A 19,112-nucleotide genomic window follows, 5' to 3' on the forward strand; every position below is an offset into this window, starting at 1 on the left:
CTAATTAGTTCAAGGCCTTGTCTAATGACTTTGAGTTTATGTTTCCAGCTTGACTATTGCATCAGTGTTCATTTTTAGAAAGCAGGGTCAAAACATGGATGATACATACTGCATCTAATTGACAGAGAGCTGGACTGCGATGCCAAATAAGACGACCTGCTGTGAAGTCGAGCCAGCGCTGCATAACGCAAAAAACATTTTTTAGAGGGAAAATGCAATGATTTCACGAGGAAATCTGATCTAAAGTTTACCGCTGATGGTTCACACACTTTTTCCTAAGTGCTCTTCATTATTTATTATTTGAAGATGAAAAACATAAACTCCAAATGCTGGCGCAAGAAAGTGAGGTGAAAGGAGTAATGAACATACCGGGAACTGGGTCAGGACGCTTTGGCAATAGCAAACATCATTAACACACATGTGGCCCAGATTTTTTCAGATCACTGAACATAAACCTTTGTAGGAAGTTTATTTGCTTCTCAAACATTCACTCAAGGGGAACCTTCTCCGGAAATGTGCCTCCACAACAGGGGAAACAGTCTGTGACTTCTTCAGGAATGCAGCCGCCACCAAAGAGCAGATAAAGAGCAGATCCTTTTTTCTATTTTAAAGAAACACCATCAGTAGTCTGATGGCCTTAAAACTCTGTCCTCCGAATAAGGCTCATCAGGATTTTGTAAATCTCTCTCTGCCCTCTAGTGGCAAGGGTGCTCCGAGTGAATCACAGTGTTATTATTAATAGCTGAATAGGATTGTTGACATTGTATTAAAGACATCAAATTAAAGAGAATGATTTCTCAATACAAAAATAGCATTTGTGTGTTTCTCACACTTGCTAATAATTTCCTATCTCCACCTATTTTCCTGCTTTGTTAAAGTAAAATATTACTTGTGTAAACCTCAGAAACATTAACAGCTTAAGTTTACTTGTTGTCTAGGGCTAGCAAATATAATCAATAAACTGTCACCCACATCAATTTGGTGGGGATAACATTTTGTTAGCATATGGTTAAAAAATAGATTCTTTAAAATGTTTTTTATTTGTCAATAGAGCCTGTGACAATGCCAAAAATAAACAAAAGCATAGCCACAGAGCAAATAAACAGAGGGTAAACAAAAGAATAAAAAAGGATAGATTTGTTGCATTGCCTGGACCAGGAAGAGGAAAAATATTGCAAAACATGTCACATTCTGCAGTCGGATGTGAGCTCTTTCTATCAATTACTGTCCACGACAAAATGTATACAAAAATATATATTATGAGCTGATCATGGAATGTGACCTTAACCTCGAAACAACCAAAATTGATATTAGAGTGTTCAATTCAATTCAATTCAGTTTATTTTGTCCAGCCCAATATCACAAATTACTAATTTGCCTCAGAGGGCTTTACAATCTGTATACACATAGTGTTATGGCATGCAATTCAACCAGGAATGTCTAAAATTAAATAGACATTTGAAAGGTGGCCACATCATGGCCTTCACTTTTTCAGTTGGACGGAGTAGAAAATAGCCGACAAGAGGCTCTTCAGGGCAAATAGCTGAACACAGAAATCACAGAAGCAGAAAGCTGTAATGTATTATTAATGACAAATTCGCATTTGTGGTGAAACTGCAACATGATCTCTTCTCTTCAAAAGTCAATTGGTGTGGATTCTAACCTTTGTCAATGGGCAGATTCACTGTTGCCGTAAGGGTTTTAATTATCCTTTTCTTTGTCTCGTTTAATGTCAAATTAAAGTTAAACTTGAAGGAACTCTGTGATCCCTTTCGGAGGTATTATCTTGTCCCAGTGAGAAATAAATTGACTCACCCATATCTTAAGTACTAACCAATAGAAAACTGAATTTATTACACTGTAGTGAACCGTTAGATGCATGACCCTCATTACACATATGACTCATTTTGGCAATATAATTAGTGAGTAATTTTTTTAAGTGATACTCTACAAAATATATTGCGCTAATTAGAGTCATATCATATACGGTTTTAAAAATGTCATCATGTATACAGAAGTTGTCTGTCTGTTCATGATGTATTCTCACACTGTGCTCCTGGATAACGGAGCTGGCATTCTGTGATTGAGTTGGTTTAGCACAAACAAGATCGCCTTGCAGATGTCTCGTGACAATTGTGGTGGGATAATAGCTGCACTGATGATGATAATAACCACAAGTTCTGTAAGTGAGAGATTCTGTCGAGTCAGAGGGAGGGAAATGCATCTTATCACACACAAATATTATCTGCCAGAATCACACAAAAGCATGTTTATCCAGAACCCAACACATGCTAAATACAATGACCAAGAATAAAAGAAGGAAATACTGAATGTGGACTTACACTTAATGTGCATACATATGTTTCATTTGACACATGTTTTTTATTTTGTATTTATCTTTTTTGTAGTTTATTTAGATTGAAATTAAATCTGTTCCGAGATATTTGCTTAATGCACTTTTAGTTGTCAAACGTGCAATACTCCACCCATTAGAGTGCTTCTACACAAGATCATTTTACCGAACGCATTCTTTTAGCCTTAGAAAACAGCTTTTTCAAGAAGATCACAACAAAATAGCAAATAGAAAACCATGGTTTATTTGAATCTCAGGGTCTTCCTGTAAAGTGTCCTCAACCTCTATCCAAATCCCTAAATATATACTTTATAATTGACCTGTGTGTTTTATACAACAACAACACATTCGATATTCGGTATACCATTTTTTACAATGGAGATGGACTTCTTTACCCTCCTGTTGTTTTGGGGGGATTGTACAATGTTGGTCTACATCCCGTACTGCTGCGAGCCTATATTTAGAGTATGAAATTAGGATGTATTTTTCTGATGGATGAAGTAGTCTTGACTGGTTGGTTCATGAACATGTAGGCTACAACCTCCGACACAGCTGTGGGCAATCATGAACTTTTGGGATGATGAGCAGACTTTGGTCGGCTGTAGATCATGGGGATGGCAATATTAATAAAAAAGTAAGTAGTCTACTTTTACATGAAAATTCAACAAGGTGGAACTAGTTTCCTTGAAATGAAACTCGCCCCTCCACCATTGCTTGTAAACCTATGCTGCCTGCTCGACTGACACAGAGAACCCCGAAGTGAAAAGGGGCGGTGATGGATAAAGACCCTGAGTAGTTACGCAGTGTCTGTTGGTCCCACCTGATTCAACGCGTGTACTTCGCAGACCGTGCAGTCAGCCAGGGCAGTGACATTTGCTGAATGCTCCACACAAAGGGAGGGGGAGTGCATGCTAGTGATAAGTTACAGCGTCTCCAGTGGAGACCTTTAATGACCAGATAAGGATGCGACCGCGCACGTTTTCTTTCTGACAGCCGCATCCTCGTTGGGTACATCACAACTGGAAATCAACAGGAGTAAGGTAAAGTTTCCGTGGTTTATGTGCGCATGATGGTTGCGGGGGTCAATGTGTGTGATTACGCACGTTTCAGCCTATTTGTCAACTGAAAGAAAACATACGTGTAATCAGGTCATGTTCACTCGTGGAAGAGCGTTTTCAGTTTCACAATGACATGTTTAAACAATGATTTTAATGAAAAACATAAATAGGCCTACATCTTTTTGGCCAAATATGTTGTCAAAATAGCATACGGCTTATAAACTGTTCAGATGGATATAGACTGTTTTAGGAGTTCCCATACTGATACTGATCCCACTGTGTCTGAAACATCAACGCGGAAACTTAATTTAATATTCTCTGTTGTCTTATTATTTCTCATTAATTCTCAGTTGAGACGTTGAGGCTGTCGCAGCCATGTCACAGCTATATTACAAGGAAACTGACAACTCCACATACCGGGACCGCATCCCCCTGCGGGTCGTGCGGGCGGAGTCTGAGCTCTCTAACCTGGAGAGGGCCTACCTGTGTGCTGTTGAAAAGGGGGACTATGCCAGTGTGAAACAAGCCCTGGAGGAAGCGGAGATCTACTTCAGGATAAACATCAACTGCATCGACCGCCTGGGGCGCACAGCTCTGCTCATTGCTATTGAAAATGAAAACCTGGAGATTATTGATCTGCTGCTCAGCTTTAATGTGTATGTGGGTGATGCCCTGCTACATGCCATCCGCAAAGAAGTCGTGGGGGCGGTGGAGCTGCTGCTCAACCACAAGAAGCCACGTGGAGAAAAACAGGTATCATTCATGAGTAGATCACATTTTACATTCCCACAGGTGTTTCACTTGCTGTTTATTTCTAACTTTTCTGGCCTTGGTCAATTAATTTAAAAACCTTTTCTGAGCTAATTTACAACTGTAACATCATTTTAACCAACCTGCCCACAGTTATGCCTCATGTGATTACTGTAGGCTTACTGTATATTCAGATTTATATTTGTCACCAACCTGTGTATCAATTTTCCAGAAACCTTTGTTGAGGTATACTTTTCTTATTCATTAGGGCAGAATAATATATATGTAGTTCAGAAAATCGATTTTCCTATATTTACAAGGCAACATCTTTGCTATTCTTTAAAACTAGTACTTGCTGGACAGCTACATTTAAGCTACTAGAGCACAATACAAACATTTAGGTCAATGTTATGTCAGCTATAGTGATTTTATTTTATTCTTAATAATATTTTAAAAGGGTTATGTGCTTTTCTCTATTCTTTGTTTCAGAAATGGCTATGTTTATTTGAGAAATGTATCTTCTATGTGCTGCATTCACACTGCAGTGCTGAGCTTCTTTGATGTGCGTGTTGTTGTTTTGCCACAGCTTTTTCAACAAATCGCCATTCTCCACTGTCTGGAGATTTTGTAAATATGTTTTTGACACTCCTCGGTCTTCCGATAATGGACTTGGTCACATATGTGAAGACAGTTGCATCCAAACAGGAAGATATTTTGATGCCAGCTCAACCATAAGCCATTAGCTGTGTGCTTGCTTTTAGATAAGATTCTCAGAGACCCAAGACAAATACAATTAGACCAATTTAAACCAGTTTCAGTTCATGTGTAGGGTTGAAAAGAATATTTTCTTTTGTGAACCATCTTTTAAAAAATACTAGTGTACCATAAATGTATTCTGTTTCATTTTCTCTTTATTTGTGTTTGTCTCTCTCTGTATCCTTAAAAAGGTCCCACCAATTCTACTGGACAAACAGTTTTCAGACTTCACCCCAGACATCACTCCAATCATCCTTGCAGCCCACACCAACAACTACGAGATCATTAAACTGCTTCTGCAGCGAGGGGTTTCCATTCCTCAGCCACATGCTGTGCGCTGCAACTGTATGGATTGTGGGTCCAGTTCCGACGTGGACGGCTTACGCCACTCACGCTCCCGTCTTAACATCTACAAGGCCCTCGCCAGCTCATCTCTGATTGCCCTCTCAAGCGAAGATCCTTTCCTCACGGCGTTTCAACTCAGCTGGGAGCTGAAGGAGCTCAGCACAGTAGAAAACGAGTTCAAGTCAGAGTATGAGGAACTGTCCAATCTGTGTAAACATTTTGCAAAGAACCTCTTGGACCAGACCAGGAGCTCTAAAGAGTTGAAAATAATCCTCAACTACCGCGATGACATCAACCCCATGCTGGATGAGATCACTAATGATCTGGCCCGACTGAAGCTGGCTATCAAATATTGCCAGAAGGAGGTAAACTCTTTGAATATTATGATATCCTCTGTATCGCATTATTGCAGTGCCCTACGGTATTAGAATAACAAGTTTTCTTGGTAACACTGCCACACACACACACAGACAAATTGAGGACTGACTTAACAGTATATTGAAATTGATGTAACAAGTACAACAAGGAATACATGTTGCATTATTTCCACAACACGGACTGGATAACAAGAACGGTTCCAAGATGAGTTGTAAATGGCCTCAGATGGGTGGGGATGTCCTTCGGGAGTTTAGAGCAACATATAATTGCCAGGCTGGCTCTTAGCAGTGCATTACAGATGCACTCTGAGACAATCCCATGACAATTGGATAATTGGGGATAATGATGGAATAAGTGATGGCCATTTCCCTGAAATACATAGTCATAATAGTTTAATTAGGGTGGAAACCTTTTACTGTCTTTTAGCATCTTCTTTGGAATAAGTATCTATTGGATGCGATGCTAATTTTCTGTCATTTGTTTTGAAATAGAGGCACTCCTTAAAGAGACAAAGTCAAGCTTTTGGGTTTTGTCTGTGTACAGTAGGTGTGTAGTATTTTCACAATTAAATGCTCATAAATCCTCTTGCACTGCTCATCTTCTACATTAAATTGTGTCTCGCCTTCAGCATCTTAGAGACCACGCAGTGCTTTTCTGTTGTATTTGGATGTGACGGTTGGCAATGTGAGAATGAAAGACCCGACAGCTGCCCCGTGTGCCACATTGGTCTCCATGGGAAAAGGTTACAGCTGAACTTCAAGGGCTCAGTGGGTATTTGTCTTAATACAGATGGGTGTACTCTCGGTAATACTTGCTTATGTATTTAGTTGGTGCATTTAGATAGTTTTTCTTCAATATCATGCAAAATAGGGAAGTTTATTACTGATGCCTTTCATATTGTACTATTGATCATTTGTGTTAGTTTGTATTATTCACACCCCATATACAGTATGATCAGTTGGAAACAGATTTGCTTGTGTAACGTTTGACAACATTAGTACCTTTAGTCATTGTGATACACTTGTGATGTCCTAAAGTTGTGCACAAGAAAATGAAAGAAGCAAGCCACACCTTTGTTTTGTTCTATGTGCCGGGGCCACATTGTTTTACTCTGACCACCTTCGGTTATTTGCCAATGTGGCAGTCGTTCCTTTGCGTAGCACTTATTGCACAGTTGTACTATTAGAAAGCATTATAGAGATTCTTTCTCAGCTCTGTAAAAGACACAATTAGAAAAAAAATTCTAACCTTGTAGCTTTTCTGATGTGTCACTGTCATGGTAAGCATTCAGAAAATGTATGTTTTCTCAAAATAACTTTGTTGTGACAGACTGTACCTGGACCTTCCTCTCAAAAAGTGGCATATACACCAACAAACAGATGTCTGAGTGAGTTGCATAGTTCCAAACATTGATGTAGTTGACCACTCCTTGGATTAGACTGGAGAATGGGGGTGTAATCTATGTAGAACCGTACGATGTATATTGTATACAGACAGTATAGTAAGGCACATATGATGCAAATGTCAAATGGTCCGTTGACTTCCTTGAAGAAAAAGCACCAAAGTAGTGACAGACTTTAATAAACTAGACTGGTGCTGCTGATAATGTTCATGAGCAACCTACATTCCCGGATGTTCTCATCATTAGTGGAACAATCTCCTTTTTATGTATTCAGTTAAGACGTTTTCTTTCTTTTCTTTCTCCTACCCTGCATTCATTTTACCCGTAGCACTCAATCTACTCTGATTTGGGTTTTGTTTTCTTGCTCCTGTAATGTAAAATGTAAAATAATGATGAAACAATGTGTGGTAACATGTTGGTAGTTTGAAAAGTAAACTATTTGCTTTTATTTGTTGAGCAGAGCTTAGTTATCAGGTTAGTATTTAATCTAGCGATGAATGGTTGAAGTGGAATTACAAAGCCTAACTTTAAAGTTAAGTTCACATCCTAAACCCCCAAAACTCTCACTCAGAAGTAAGAACCACATAATGCCACATGTCCAGAGAACTCATTGCTCTGCATACAATGTGCTGCAGTGTAGCACCCCATGATACACTTTGTTGAGTGTTGAATACAAGATGTAATTACTAGATACATTGTATGTATATCTACAATATGCATGTAAAGAAACATAAACTGACAGTTGTTAATGTTATCTACCAAAAATTGCAGAATATATATATTTTGTAATGTTTTGTTTGCATGTGAAACGTTTTTTATTAGCTAATTAATAGGCACAATACACTGTCATCACTAAGAACATGCCTTCGGACATAATTAATACTTATTTTTAAGGAGAAGAGTGTTGTGACATGTGAATGGGGGGGATCTTCACTTTCCAAACATGTCCTCAGACAAAATCTGTTCCCACCAGATGCCACCATTTGCCTCCAGTCACGTTACAGCAAGTCAACATCTCACAAGGACGAATATCAAACGTTAAAGATGTCCGATTCTGCATTGACAGATGACCTCATCACCCTCCATGTAATGTTATATAGAACCATAATGGGGATCCATTTGGCCTTAACTTGGTTAAGCCAAAATTAACTTCGATCCCCATCTGCTGATGTCCAGCAGATGTTTATATCAAATCTCACAGTCTATCGCTTCTCAACAAGATTCCGAAATGTTTTCCCACTTGAAACTTTTGTATTCCATGCTTACAAGATAAAAGCCTGTTATTTATTTTGTGACATACAAGTCTCATGTAATGAGTTGCATTGGACTTTTGCGATTGGATGTCAGATAAGTTGTGCTAAACATAATATAGACAACATACAAACGTCTGTTGAATGTCCTCAGTTGGAGGAGTTCCTAAAGGATGTTTTTAGAGATTGCATGAAGGTTCCATATGTTGGGTTGTTATATAATAATTGAGGTTGTTGGGCTATGTCCTATTGACACTCCGGTAAGTGATGGACAAGCTTGGTACTTTGAAGAAGAATCTGATCTAAGGTGTTTACATGTGCAAACAGCACTACAGATGTGACACACTTTTGTTCAAAAGGATTTAACTTACATACATGTTATGATATATGTTTATTTAAATTAAACATGTAAATGCTAGTTTGCTTTTACATAATGTATTTAATTGTAGCAAATTGTACTGAGATCGTTATAGCCAAGATAATCATGATAATTTAAATGTCACATGCAAACGTTGGGCATTTGGGAGATATGCAGTTCTTTGTACAGTTCACAGATCTCTAAAGCAGGTAGTTTTATAATTAATGACCTTTGTTCTGATTTTTCCATAATTTTCTGAATGGAATTCACAGACAAGAAGCTCGTTCATTTTGAGTTAATATGTCTTTCCTTGTCCCTCCCTTGCTTCTAGTTCGTTGCTCAGCCCAACTGTCAGCAGCTGCTGGCGTCTCAGTGGTATGATGAGTTCCCAGGCTGGAGGAGGCGTCACTGGGCAGCAAAACTCATCACATGTATCTTCATTGGCCTCCTTTTTCCACTGTTATCCATCTTCTACGTGATCTCTCCAAAGAGCCGTTATGGATTATTCATCCGTAAACCTTTCATCAAGTTCATCTGTCACACTTCTTCCTACCTGACCTTCCTCTTCCTGCTCCTGTTGGCCTCGCAGCATATAGCCTCTGCAGACCGGAACTATCAAGGCCCAAAACCCACCACTGTGGAATGGCTGATCCTGCCCTGGGTGCTTGGTAACAACAAACAAACACACACACACACACATACATACACATACATCTGTACACTATACTTGCACACATTTGGAAAAAGTCAAACAAAGCTGCTTACTGTGACCACGACCATGCTGTTCTATCTGCAGACCAGATGTTTGTCGCACACTTTTCCTGTGGAACTATACTTTAGTGATGGTGTTGACAAATGTACCTTTTTTTTTTCTCTCCAAGGCTTCGTATGGACTGAGATCAAACAGATGTGGGATAGTGGTTTTCAAGACTACATAGATGACTGGTGGAACTTAATGGACTTCATAGTGAACTCCTTGTATCTTGCAACAATTTCTCTGAAATGTGTTGCCTTTGCAAAGGTATTGTGGCGTCCCTGGGTCAGGAAAGCTACGAGACGTTTTATTAGTGATTGCCGTTTATTCGGGAACAAGTACCAGGCTACTGTGGGCCGTAGCCTACGCCAAACAACAGTGAACACCGTCAAACATTCTACTCCATAAGCTCCGGTCAGAGACTCTCTTCACACACAAGTAGCACACAACAACAACATTCCACTTCACTCGCTCTGCCAATCCCAAATACGCTCATGTGTCCCTCCCACCCCCATAGGTAGCGAGGATGATTGACAGCTTCCACAGCGACACAGAGTTCATGAGACCTTCCCTGACCTCTTGAACTCAGTAATTGCCATAACTAATCTTATCTAGAACACTTCTTCCTGTAACCACAATAACACAAATAACAGGTTAAGATTACATGTCCCTCAGTCCGTTACAGTATTGTACATGTAACAGTGCAAGCTATTTGATGGCCATTAGTTTAACATTCCTATCAACACAGTATATCAAAGTAAATATAATTAGAAAAACGTGTATGTTAACCCAAACATGTAACTTTGCTGCGGCCTCTATCATAGTTTACTTTTAAGAGAAAAGGGAAAATAAATGGCATCACAGTTGTACTTTGCAGTAGAACAGTTAACTTGAAACGTTGCAGCATCTATTTTATGAATTCACTGTTCCTGTTCTCTTTTTCTTTACAGTACTATGGTCAAAAATCCAGAAATAACTGGGAAATGTGGCATCCGACTTTGATTGCCGAGGCATTGTTTGCCATTGCCAACATCTTCAGCTCCTTGCGCCTCATTTGCCTTTTTACTGCCAACTCCCATCTGGGCCCCTTACAGATCTCACTGGGCCGCATGCTCCTGGACATCCTCAAGTTCCTCTTCATCTATTGTCTCGTGCTGTTATCCTTTGCTAATGGCCTCAACCAACTCTACTTTTATTATGAAACAAATGAGGACGGTAAATGCAAGGGTATTCGCTGTAATACGCAAAACAACGCCTTCTCAACGCAAGTTGGAGTTCTTAAATTTATTGTCTCTGACAAATCTGCACTGTTAATAATTACACTGTTATTTGTTTTTCAGCAGCGCATTGTATGATGTATGGTGATTTGCTTTTCAGGCTGTTCGAGACAATGCAGACCTTATTTTGGTCTGTTTTTGGCCTGATTCCCCTCCATGTGACCAATGTGAAACCACACCATGAATTCACTGAGTTTGTGGGCAGCACCATGTTTGGCACGTATAACGTCATCTCCCTGGTCGTGCTTTTGAACATGCTAATTGCAATGATGAACAATTCCTACCAGCACATTGCTGTGAGTGCTATAGCTTACACATGATCTAGTTTTACCACACCAATTTGTCTTGTACTCCTAAGCAACAACAAAAAAATTTCAATTCTGTTTCTTGTTCTTTTCAGGATCATGCAGATATAGAGTGGAAATTTGCAAGAACAAAATTATGGATGAGCTATTTTGAAGAAGGGGGAACTTTGCCATCTCCATTCAATATAATACCAACTCCAAAGTCAATTTATTATGTAATTGGATGGATAAAGAGTCATTTATTTAAGAGAACAAGTTTAAAAAGACTTGAAACATTTGAAACTTTGGGGGTAAGGAATTTTAGAGATATTTGTTCTGATCCATGTTATCACATATGCATTGTATATGTATTTAATGCCTGTCTCAGATTATAGAGTTAAAGCGGGTGGCACCAAAAGAATGAAGAATACATTATATTACCTGTTTTCTTCCCTTCATGTCATAGTCACCAAGTTAATCTTGAACATAAGAGCTCGTATTAAAAAGGGGCGAGTAAAGTAACATCAATTCACCCTATATGCATACCAAAAAATGTGTCACTTGGTTACCATTTTTCCTTTTTGTTTCAGAGACGCGCGGCCGAAAATGTAAGATTAAACCACGAGTATCAGGTATGACTTGTGTTACTTAATGAACTCTAATTATTTTTTATGTATTGTTTTTTTACTTAGCTAAGTTTTTATAAAACTTTATTTAAGAACAATTCCATGTTTCTTTTACCTCAAGAAATTCTGTGTATTTTTTAGGAGGTTTTGAAGAACCTCATGAAGCGCTATGTTGCAGCAATGATCCGAGATGTCAAGAGAGAGGAAGGGCTAACAGAAGAGAATTTCAAGGTAGTATGCAGTAAAGTAATCAAGCTATTTTTTCATTGCTGTGTTATGTCTGCTGTTTAATCACTGGTTCTCAATCATTGATAGGAGCTCAAGCAGGATATCTCCAGCTTCCGCTATGAAGTCCTCGGAATGATGAAGTGTAAACCTCAAGGTGGGGTCGCAAGTAACGCTGCAACCTCCAACTTGGCTTACCCTGGAAACTCATTCAAGTACTCTCCCAAATTCCCTACTGATGAGCTTCAACAGAAGCAGTACGTGTTTGACATGACCTCCCCCACCCTGCAGAGCTCTGTGGGCTCGAACAGGCAAGTGCATGATTCAGTTGTTCTGTCCAGCATAGGACAAACCCAGAAGGCCCTAGCCAAGACTGTCTCAGATGCTGGGTCCCTCCAGGGACAGACACTCCACTCTCACAAATATGATGCAATATACTTAGAGGAAGATAAGGAGAGATTTGGTGGACAAAACCAAGAAGACCTTCAGAATGAGAGAGTGATTGTTGAAGTCTCAGAGAAAGTGGACAGGGACATTCAGGAGATTGAACATTCTTGCATTAAAAATACTAAGGAAGGAAAAAATGAGCCAAATACATCTACAAAATAAGTATTTGTTTGTTTTTTGGAGGGATTTTGATAATGGTTTCAAACATGTTTATCAAAAAGCATGATATTATCTTCTGATTACAAGTTAAACAATATATGCAGTTAAATTAATGCTGTACACTGTAATATATAGTCAAAGTCAGTTTTATTTGTCAATTTTTCATGTGTGCAAACATACAGAAGATTGAAATTATGTTTCTCTTCTGTCCAACATAAAAAGAATTGTGCATTGTGCAACATAAAAAAGTGTGCAACATAACATAGACAAAATAAATAATATAGACAACACAAAAATAAATTGAACTAGCAGCATTCAGACATGAGTCTGAAAGAGAACGAGAGGGGAGGATGGGAGAGAGAGTTCAGCTCCTGACGCCTGGTGGATGCTGTTGGACAGCCTGTGGGTGTGGTGTGGAGAGCTTCCTCTCCCTCCCAGAGGGGGAGGGGCCGTGAGAGGGTGGGGGGGGTGGTCACAACTCACAATCGTGGTCGGTGAGGCGGGTGTGTTGTATATCCTGCAGGGGGGGAGGGGGAGGGGGGCACCCATGATCCTTCAGCTGCCTTCACTATGCTTCGCTGCGCGCGCTCCTGCTGTGGTGTGTGCAGGCAGCTGTGGCAGTGACAGCTGTGCAGCTGGTCAGGATGCTCGATGGTGCCGCAGGCACAGGTGCATGGGGGGGGACACTGGCACACTCAGTTTGGCAGGGGAAAGGACTTTCCTCGCTTTTGCCTTCGTAGTAGCCTTGGCTGTGTCTGTGTCACGAGAGGTCTCACTGATGTCCCAGAAGGGAATTTGAGGCTGCTGCTCCTGCTCCGCGTCCGCAATGGATGGTGGTGGTGGGTGTGTGGTGTGTGGTTTTGATGAAGTTTAACCGAGAGCAGGAGGTTGTTGACTCGCACCACGTGGTCAGAAGGTTGACCTCCCTCCTGTCGGGGTCTCGCCATCCTTGAGTGAGACCACCCTATCAGTGTGTCGGCAATAAACACCATGTGTGATTGATTGGTGCTGTGGGTTTTGCAGTCAGCAGTCAGCAGGCAAGAAGAGCAGGGACTGCACACAGCCCCCTGGGCCCCTGTGCTGCTGTGAGTGCTGCTCGCTCGAGTTGTGCCAACACGTGCTGCTGTGGGCCTCTCCACTCAGGAAGTCCAGCAGTTTACACAGCGGTGTTGAGCCCCAGCTGGTCAAGTTTGCATTATTAGTTGTTGTGGATTATGTGTGTTGAATGCTGAGCTCTATGAACAGCATTTCTTACATACAAGTCTTTTGTTGGGTGGAGAGCAGGCAGATTGCATCCTCCGTGGACCGTTGGCCCAGTATGCAAACTGGAAAGGGTCCAGAGTGGGGGGAGAATGGATTTGATACATGACATGACTCAAAAGCTTCAAGATGATTATGAGGGGGGGGGTGCCACTGGACGGTTAGAAGCAGGACGGATTGACGGTTTCTTTCTTTATGATGGTGTGGTGGTGAAAGCATGATGGATGGAACAACAGCTTGGTCTCAGAGAAGTATTAAAGACATCCGTCCTTAAGCTCCTCTGCCTCCCTCTTCAACTTCACCCAGACCAGGTCTGGGATCTGTTGCTGTTGTGGGTGATGGAGTGAGAGGTCCCTTCATGGCAGCAGCGCAGCAGGCAGGAGAACCTGACATGGGGGGAGGGCGGGGTCTTGTGGACGTGAGTGCTGTTCTGTGCTTCAAACTGTGCAAAAGAGCTGTGAGAGTTGTTTAGAGAGATGTGCTGTGTTGTTTTTATAGGCGTGGGTTTATCTGTGTCTTGCTCTGAATCTGAATATGCTGTCTTTAAAGTGGGTTATTTTTTTTTGTCGACATTTTTTTTTTTTGCTTTGGTGACAGGTTGGGCTCCTTTTTTTTCAGCTTCTTTTTCGTCCCCCAGTTCTGGAGACCTTGTTCTGGTCCTGTTAGCCGGTGATGGACCCCCCTTGGGTCCCGTGGTTAGCCCCATAGGTGGGTTACATGGGTGTCTTCATGGTGCACTCATGTCTGCACTTGCTAATGTAATAAGTATGTCTGTGTGTGGTTGCCTGTGTGGTGTGTGGTTGTGTGTTGCTGCCTGTTTCAATTGTTGATTGTCTTGTGATCAGTTGAGGGCCTCTGACAGAAGCCCCTCAGGCCACCCCTGGGTTTTACAGATACCTGCTTCAGTAGGTTATGTGTACAGATTGTAACAAATTACAAATTTGTAAAATTGTTGTGTGATTGATATTATTGAATTATAATTGATTGAATTGAATGAATTGAATTGTCTGTCTGACACTATATAGTATGTTATCTCACATTATATTACACACATACAGCAACACTGAGTAAGGGCTAACTTAAATTGTGAAGTAAGTTCCTCATTCCTATTTTACAATGAGCATTTAATTCCAAAGAGCCCTGACACCCTATTGCCTCTTCTATCTTCTTCCACCCTGAACTGTCTTCCGACTGTGATATGAAAAATAATCTTCTCTATGTCTAGAGAAAAGTAATATTCATTGTATGCTGACAGTATCCATTCTTCCTCCTCTGAATTAATGGAAGTTGCATTTAATACCGGAACATAGTATCTACTTCATTTGGACAAAGAAATTATACTGTTGATTAACTCGGAATGTAACAACTAGCTAGTTTTGGGTGTAGGGTTAGTCTCTCTTTCACTCCTCCCTAACCTGTTTAGGTTGAAAGCAACATATGTTACTCCTCTTCTGTTGTTGAAGCAGGAGAGGCAATGCAATCTAATTGTTGCAAGCTGTATTCCTTAACCCCGAGTTCCATATAAAGTTGCAGGTGTAAGAGCCCTTATGTGATATGTGTGTGACTGCTATGTTATTTATCACGTGTAATGTAATGAAATTGATCTGCAAATAAATAAGAGAATGCTAATTAAAAAACATTGTTCTTATTTTTTTTCTTTTGCCATTTGCAGCACAATATGCTGTATTCTTTATCCATTTCAAAATATGCATTTTCCTTAGATTAAAACAGAGAAGTTGGCACGACGATAAAGAAAAAACAGAACTTTTTAAGTTGGATTTCACTTGATTTGCTTGACTGCTGGAATCATCACTCTCATGTTGCCTGCAACTGTACTGCAGAAAAGATTTCATTAAATAGTTTACCTTCTCTCTGGCTGTATATACAGTGGTCCCAAGAATAAAGTGCACTTGTTGCACAGTTTACATCCTCCCGAGACATGTGTCTCTCTTTGTTTACTATCAAAGGAAAAGTATTGCCAAAAAGGTTTTGGTGGGTTCTTTTAGTTTAACAATGAATGGTACATTATTCACATCCTGCATGCCTGCTAATCAGCTGTAAACTGACAAGGAGCCAATGATAACACAATTCTGAAAGGGGATATTCTGCATGTTGATGTTTATTTAAAGTAACAACAAACACAACTTCGGTGTGTACCACTGTTCAACTTTAGCATTTCCTCCTGATTAGTTTTCCCATATCCTTTTAATGATTTGTGATTGTGGTTAGAAGAACAATTACCTTGTGTTAAAATCGTATACTTGTAGGCATCAGGCGCCCTCTAGTGATGTGTAAATAATGTAAAAGACAACTGGAGTGTTGTGAGCTACGATGTTATGTCAACATGACATGACTGTATAGAGACTGTACACCCACCTATGAACAGTAATTTAAAGTGAAATGTGCAGAACAATAACATATATATATATAGGTCTTTCTTATTGAGTTGTTGGTATTGTAATTACTGTATTGCTGCTGAAGTACAGTATGTATTTATATTAGTGTCAAACAAGAGTGCAAGGTAATTCTTTATCAGCAATACATTGTATTTACACTCTTAAAAAATAAGCACCAGGGGAGAACTTTAAATTATTTATATAAAGTAATTAAAATACTATCTAAAAAATACCAAACAACGGTAGCCTGTATACAAAGCTAAAATAAATATAAGTTAGCCCTTTAACAAATGATAAAACAAAGGTGTATTAAAAATGGAAGAAACTGCTAATCTTGCCAGGGTTAATCAGTGACACAAATGACTCCCCTTGTAATGGCGTTATTGGACTCTAATGTCTCTACAGGGAACAAATAATTGCGCAGAAGGGAGTACTCTACTTAAGTTTCAGGGGGCCACACACACACTTCTCTGGTGTCGGATCCTCTGCATCTCGTCCTCACCACTGCTGCCTCCCCTCTCCTGAACTGCTGCGGCCGCTGAGGAGGAAAACACACGCACCCTCAGTCACAGGGGTACACAGAGGGGTACCCTGACCAGTCTCAGCTGTGTGGGGTGTGGTCCAATTAATCAGCTGTTTGTTTGCATCACCTTTATCCACATTCTAAATATAAAAACACGCAGCTAATAAAAAACAATAAAAAATCTAAATCTAAAATCCCAAACAAATCAAACCCAAACGGAGAAATCAATTAAAACATGCAAAAGAATGTGCCACCTTGACATTAATACGGATGAATTATTAAAGCAACCTGGGATGCTGGATGAAGTATTTAAGTATGTTACCATAGCAGCTGTGATCAAATCCCACTGTCCCAAAGCCAATCAAAGCGCTGACTGAATTTAGATTGATGTCATATTTCTTTTCCCTTAAATGTCCACTCTAAAAAAGGATCATACTACCAAGATATAAATAAGAAACTGTACCCATGCTCAGACATACTTTTTCCCATTCGTTGTGCAGTGTGTGTGAAAGTGACTGATTAAGACACATTTTATTATCACTGCAGCTAGTTCATTGGTACCATTATTGCTCCATGCAAGCAAGTACAGAGTCTTTACTTTACTTTATTTGGTATATTGTAAACTTAATGAGTTCCAGTCCTCAGGAGAAGAAGAGGCTGTGCAGCGATTTAGTGTGTAAGTGCTTTTATTAAATCATTGACGAATCAAGATCATAAGAGGGTCTTGGCTTGAAAGTATCATATTTTTAATGGGCATATGCTTAATTTTCAGATATTTAAAATGTTTCTACTCACTGGTTAAAAATACAGACATAACAAACAAGCATAAGCAAGCCAACTGGTTTTCAGTCTCAGATATGTGCTGCAGTGCTGCAGTCTTGGATCCAGGACTGGCTCTTTTTCCAACTCTAACAATACAAAGACTTGGCAGACAAAGATTCTTTCATTTCATTTTTCTGTTCTATCTGTTCTGTCAGGACTGTGAGAAGAGCAGAGAGGGAATGGTGTAAGTGATGCCACTTGGGCATCCTGTGAGTAACAACACCCACTGGTAAAGCTTAATAACAGCTGCACTTTGAAAACTTGTAATGTTTGATGCCATATTCAAGTCTTCTTATTAGTTAGGAATCAAGAAGATCAAAAAGCAGATTGGGTTTGACACGCGTGCTCATGCTGTTTGTAGGTTGCAGCGTATTATAATTTTCTTTAAATAATTCTTGGATTTCAATGTGAGGCAATTCACAGACACTTGCTCACAACAACAAATATTGTATTGATCGCTAACAAGAAAGTACACATGTCTGTGTTCTGTTAGTATTTGTGTTACAACACTTGCCAATCGGTTTGAAATGTGGATCCAGCTTTGAAGGCTTTGAAAAGCTAGTGCGGCTCTTGAACATACCTTTAACACATTAAAGCAGTGATGTAGTAGAGGTGAAAGTACACATTTTCAGATTTAGAACTGACAAGAATTCAGACTTTACATCTAAGTGTAGTTGTTATGGTTGGGTGGTTAGGCTCATTGATTGATTGGAAGTCTTTTATATCTCAAATAGTGATTCACCTCGGTATTAATTGCCAATCCAATATTACATTTGTTTTTAATATTATCAATTTCAAATAGTGATGCTTCATACCCACTGCCTGCACTCTTTCTCACCACTTGGTGGAGCAAACTACATCCTGAAAGATTTATACACATTCTGCTTGCGTCCAACAGACATTTTTGTGATGCAGCTGGATTCTGCATCCCATTATGGCTCTAAAAATGTGCACAGCTATTTAAAAAAAAATTGTTTCAACCAAATACTGAGCACTAAATTCTTTAATTACTTTTTTTTAACAAGGAAATATCCTAATGTGTCCTAATGTTTTAATTTTTTATTTTTGTTCATCCAATACAATCTTCTCTTTTGTTAACCCTCCTGTTATGTTTGTTTCTTACATACAGCCGTGATGTTCCCGGGTCAATTTGACCCGGTTAATGTTGAATCATCCAAAAGTGGTCAGAAACCAAAAAATTCTAAAAACTCTAGTTTGTACCTCATCACCAACAACATTACTAACAATTAAATCAGTTTTTAGTGGAATTGAGTTATTTACCCCTCCATAGATCAGAGTTCAATCAGGAGCACTCACTCGTTTTAATGAAAAATACATGTTCAAACAATTTTTTAGGAACATTGAAAGAATCTAAATCTAAATTGCATTAGTCTACCATAACATGTATTTTCTCCTAAATTTTATTTGCATTTTGTACGTTTTTTCTTTTCATGGGGTGATGTAGATAAATAGAGATGAGACACCTGTGCTGTTCAGGGTCATAATGACCCGCCCACTAAAAATCAAGCCAAATGAGTCATAAAGGATTTGTATTGAAAGTAAACGTCAGTTATGTTTATTTTTAGTGTTAAGATGCATAAATTATATGATAAAAGATGACCAAAGACCAGCACACAGTCATCCTCTTGGTGCAGTCGTATGTATCTGCAGAGTGTAATGTTGTAGGAC

At 39.6% G+C, this 19,112-nt stretch overlaps 1 protein-coding gene across 2 annotated transcripts; it reads left to right on the forward strand.

Moving 5' to 3' along the window:
• The first annotated feature begins 3,306 nt into the window (after positions 1-3,306).
• Positions 3,307-12,530, forward strand: trpc4b (transient receptor potential cation channel, subfamily C, member 4b). 2 transcript variants are annotated; one of them, XM_056441204.1, is made up of 11 exons: positions 3,784-4,164; positions 5,109-5,627; positions 8,982-9,318; positions 9,532-9,671; positions 10,355-10,668; positions 10,782-10,977; positions 11,082-11,276; positions 11,556-11,597; positions 11,733-11,822; positions 11,907-12,156; positions 12,295-12,530. In XM_056441204.1, exons 1-11 carry the CDS (start codon positions 3,787-3,789, stop codon positions 12,423-12,425), a joined length of 2,592 nt encoding a protein of 863 aa, XP_056297179.1. In that variant the 5' UTR covers positions 3,784-3,786; the 3' UTR covers positions 12,426-12,530. The 2 variants fall into 2 exon arrangements, with proteins under 2 accessions (XP_056297178.1, XP_056297179.1); XM_056441203.1 differs by lacking the exon at positions 11,082-11,276 and adding an exon at positions 3,307-3,393 and having other exon boundaries at positions 3,762-4,164; positions 11,907-12,530.
• Positions 12,531-19,112: the final 6,582 nt, after the last annotated feature.

Source organism: Pseudoliparis swirei, chromosome 20 (genome assembly GCF_029220125.1).
Source record: "Pseudoliparis swirei isolate HS2019 ecotype Mariana Trench chromosome 20, NWPU_hadal_v1, whole genome shotgun sequence".
NCBI classification, from domain to species: Eukaryota; Metazoa; Chordata; class Actinopteri; order Perciformes; family Liparidae; genus Pseudoliparis; species Pseudoliparis swirei.

Excerpts from the sequence above, each read along its gene's own strand:
- trpc4b (XM_056441204.1), top strand. The coding sequence starts at position 3,787 with ATGTCACAGCTATATTACAAGGAAACTGACAACTCCACATACCGGGAC. Across the intron at positions 11,277-11,555 it reads AAACATTTGAAACTTTGGGG|AGACGCGCGGCCGAAAATGT; the intron begins GTAAGGAATTTT and ends TTTTTGTTTCAG. Across the intron at positions 11,823-11,906 it reads TAACAGAAGAGAATTTCAAG|GAGCTCAAGCAGGATATCTC; the intron begins GTAGTATGCAGT and ends AATCATTGATAG.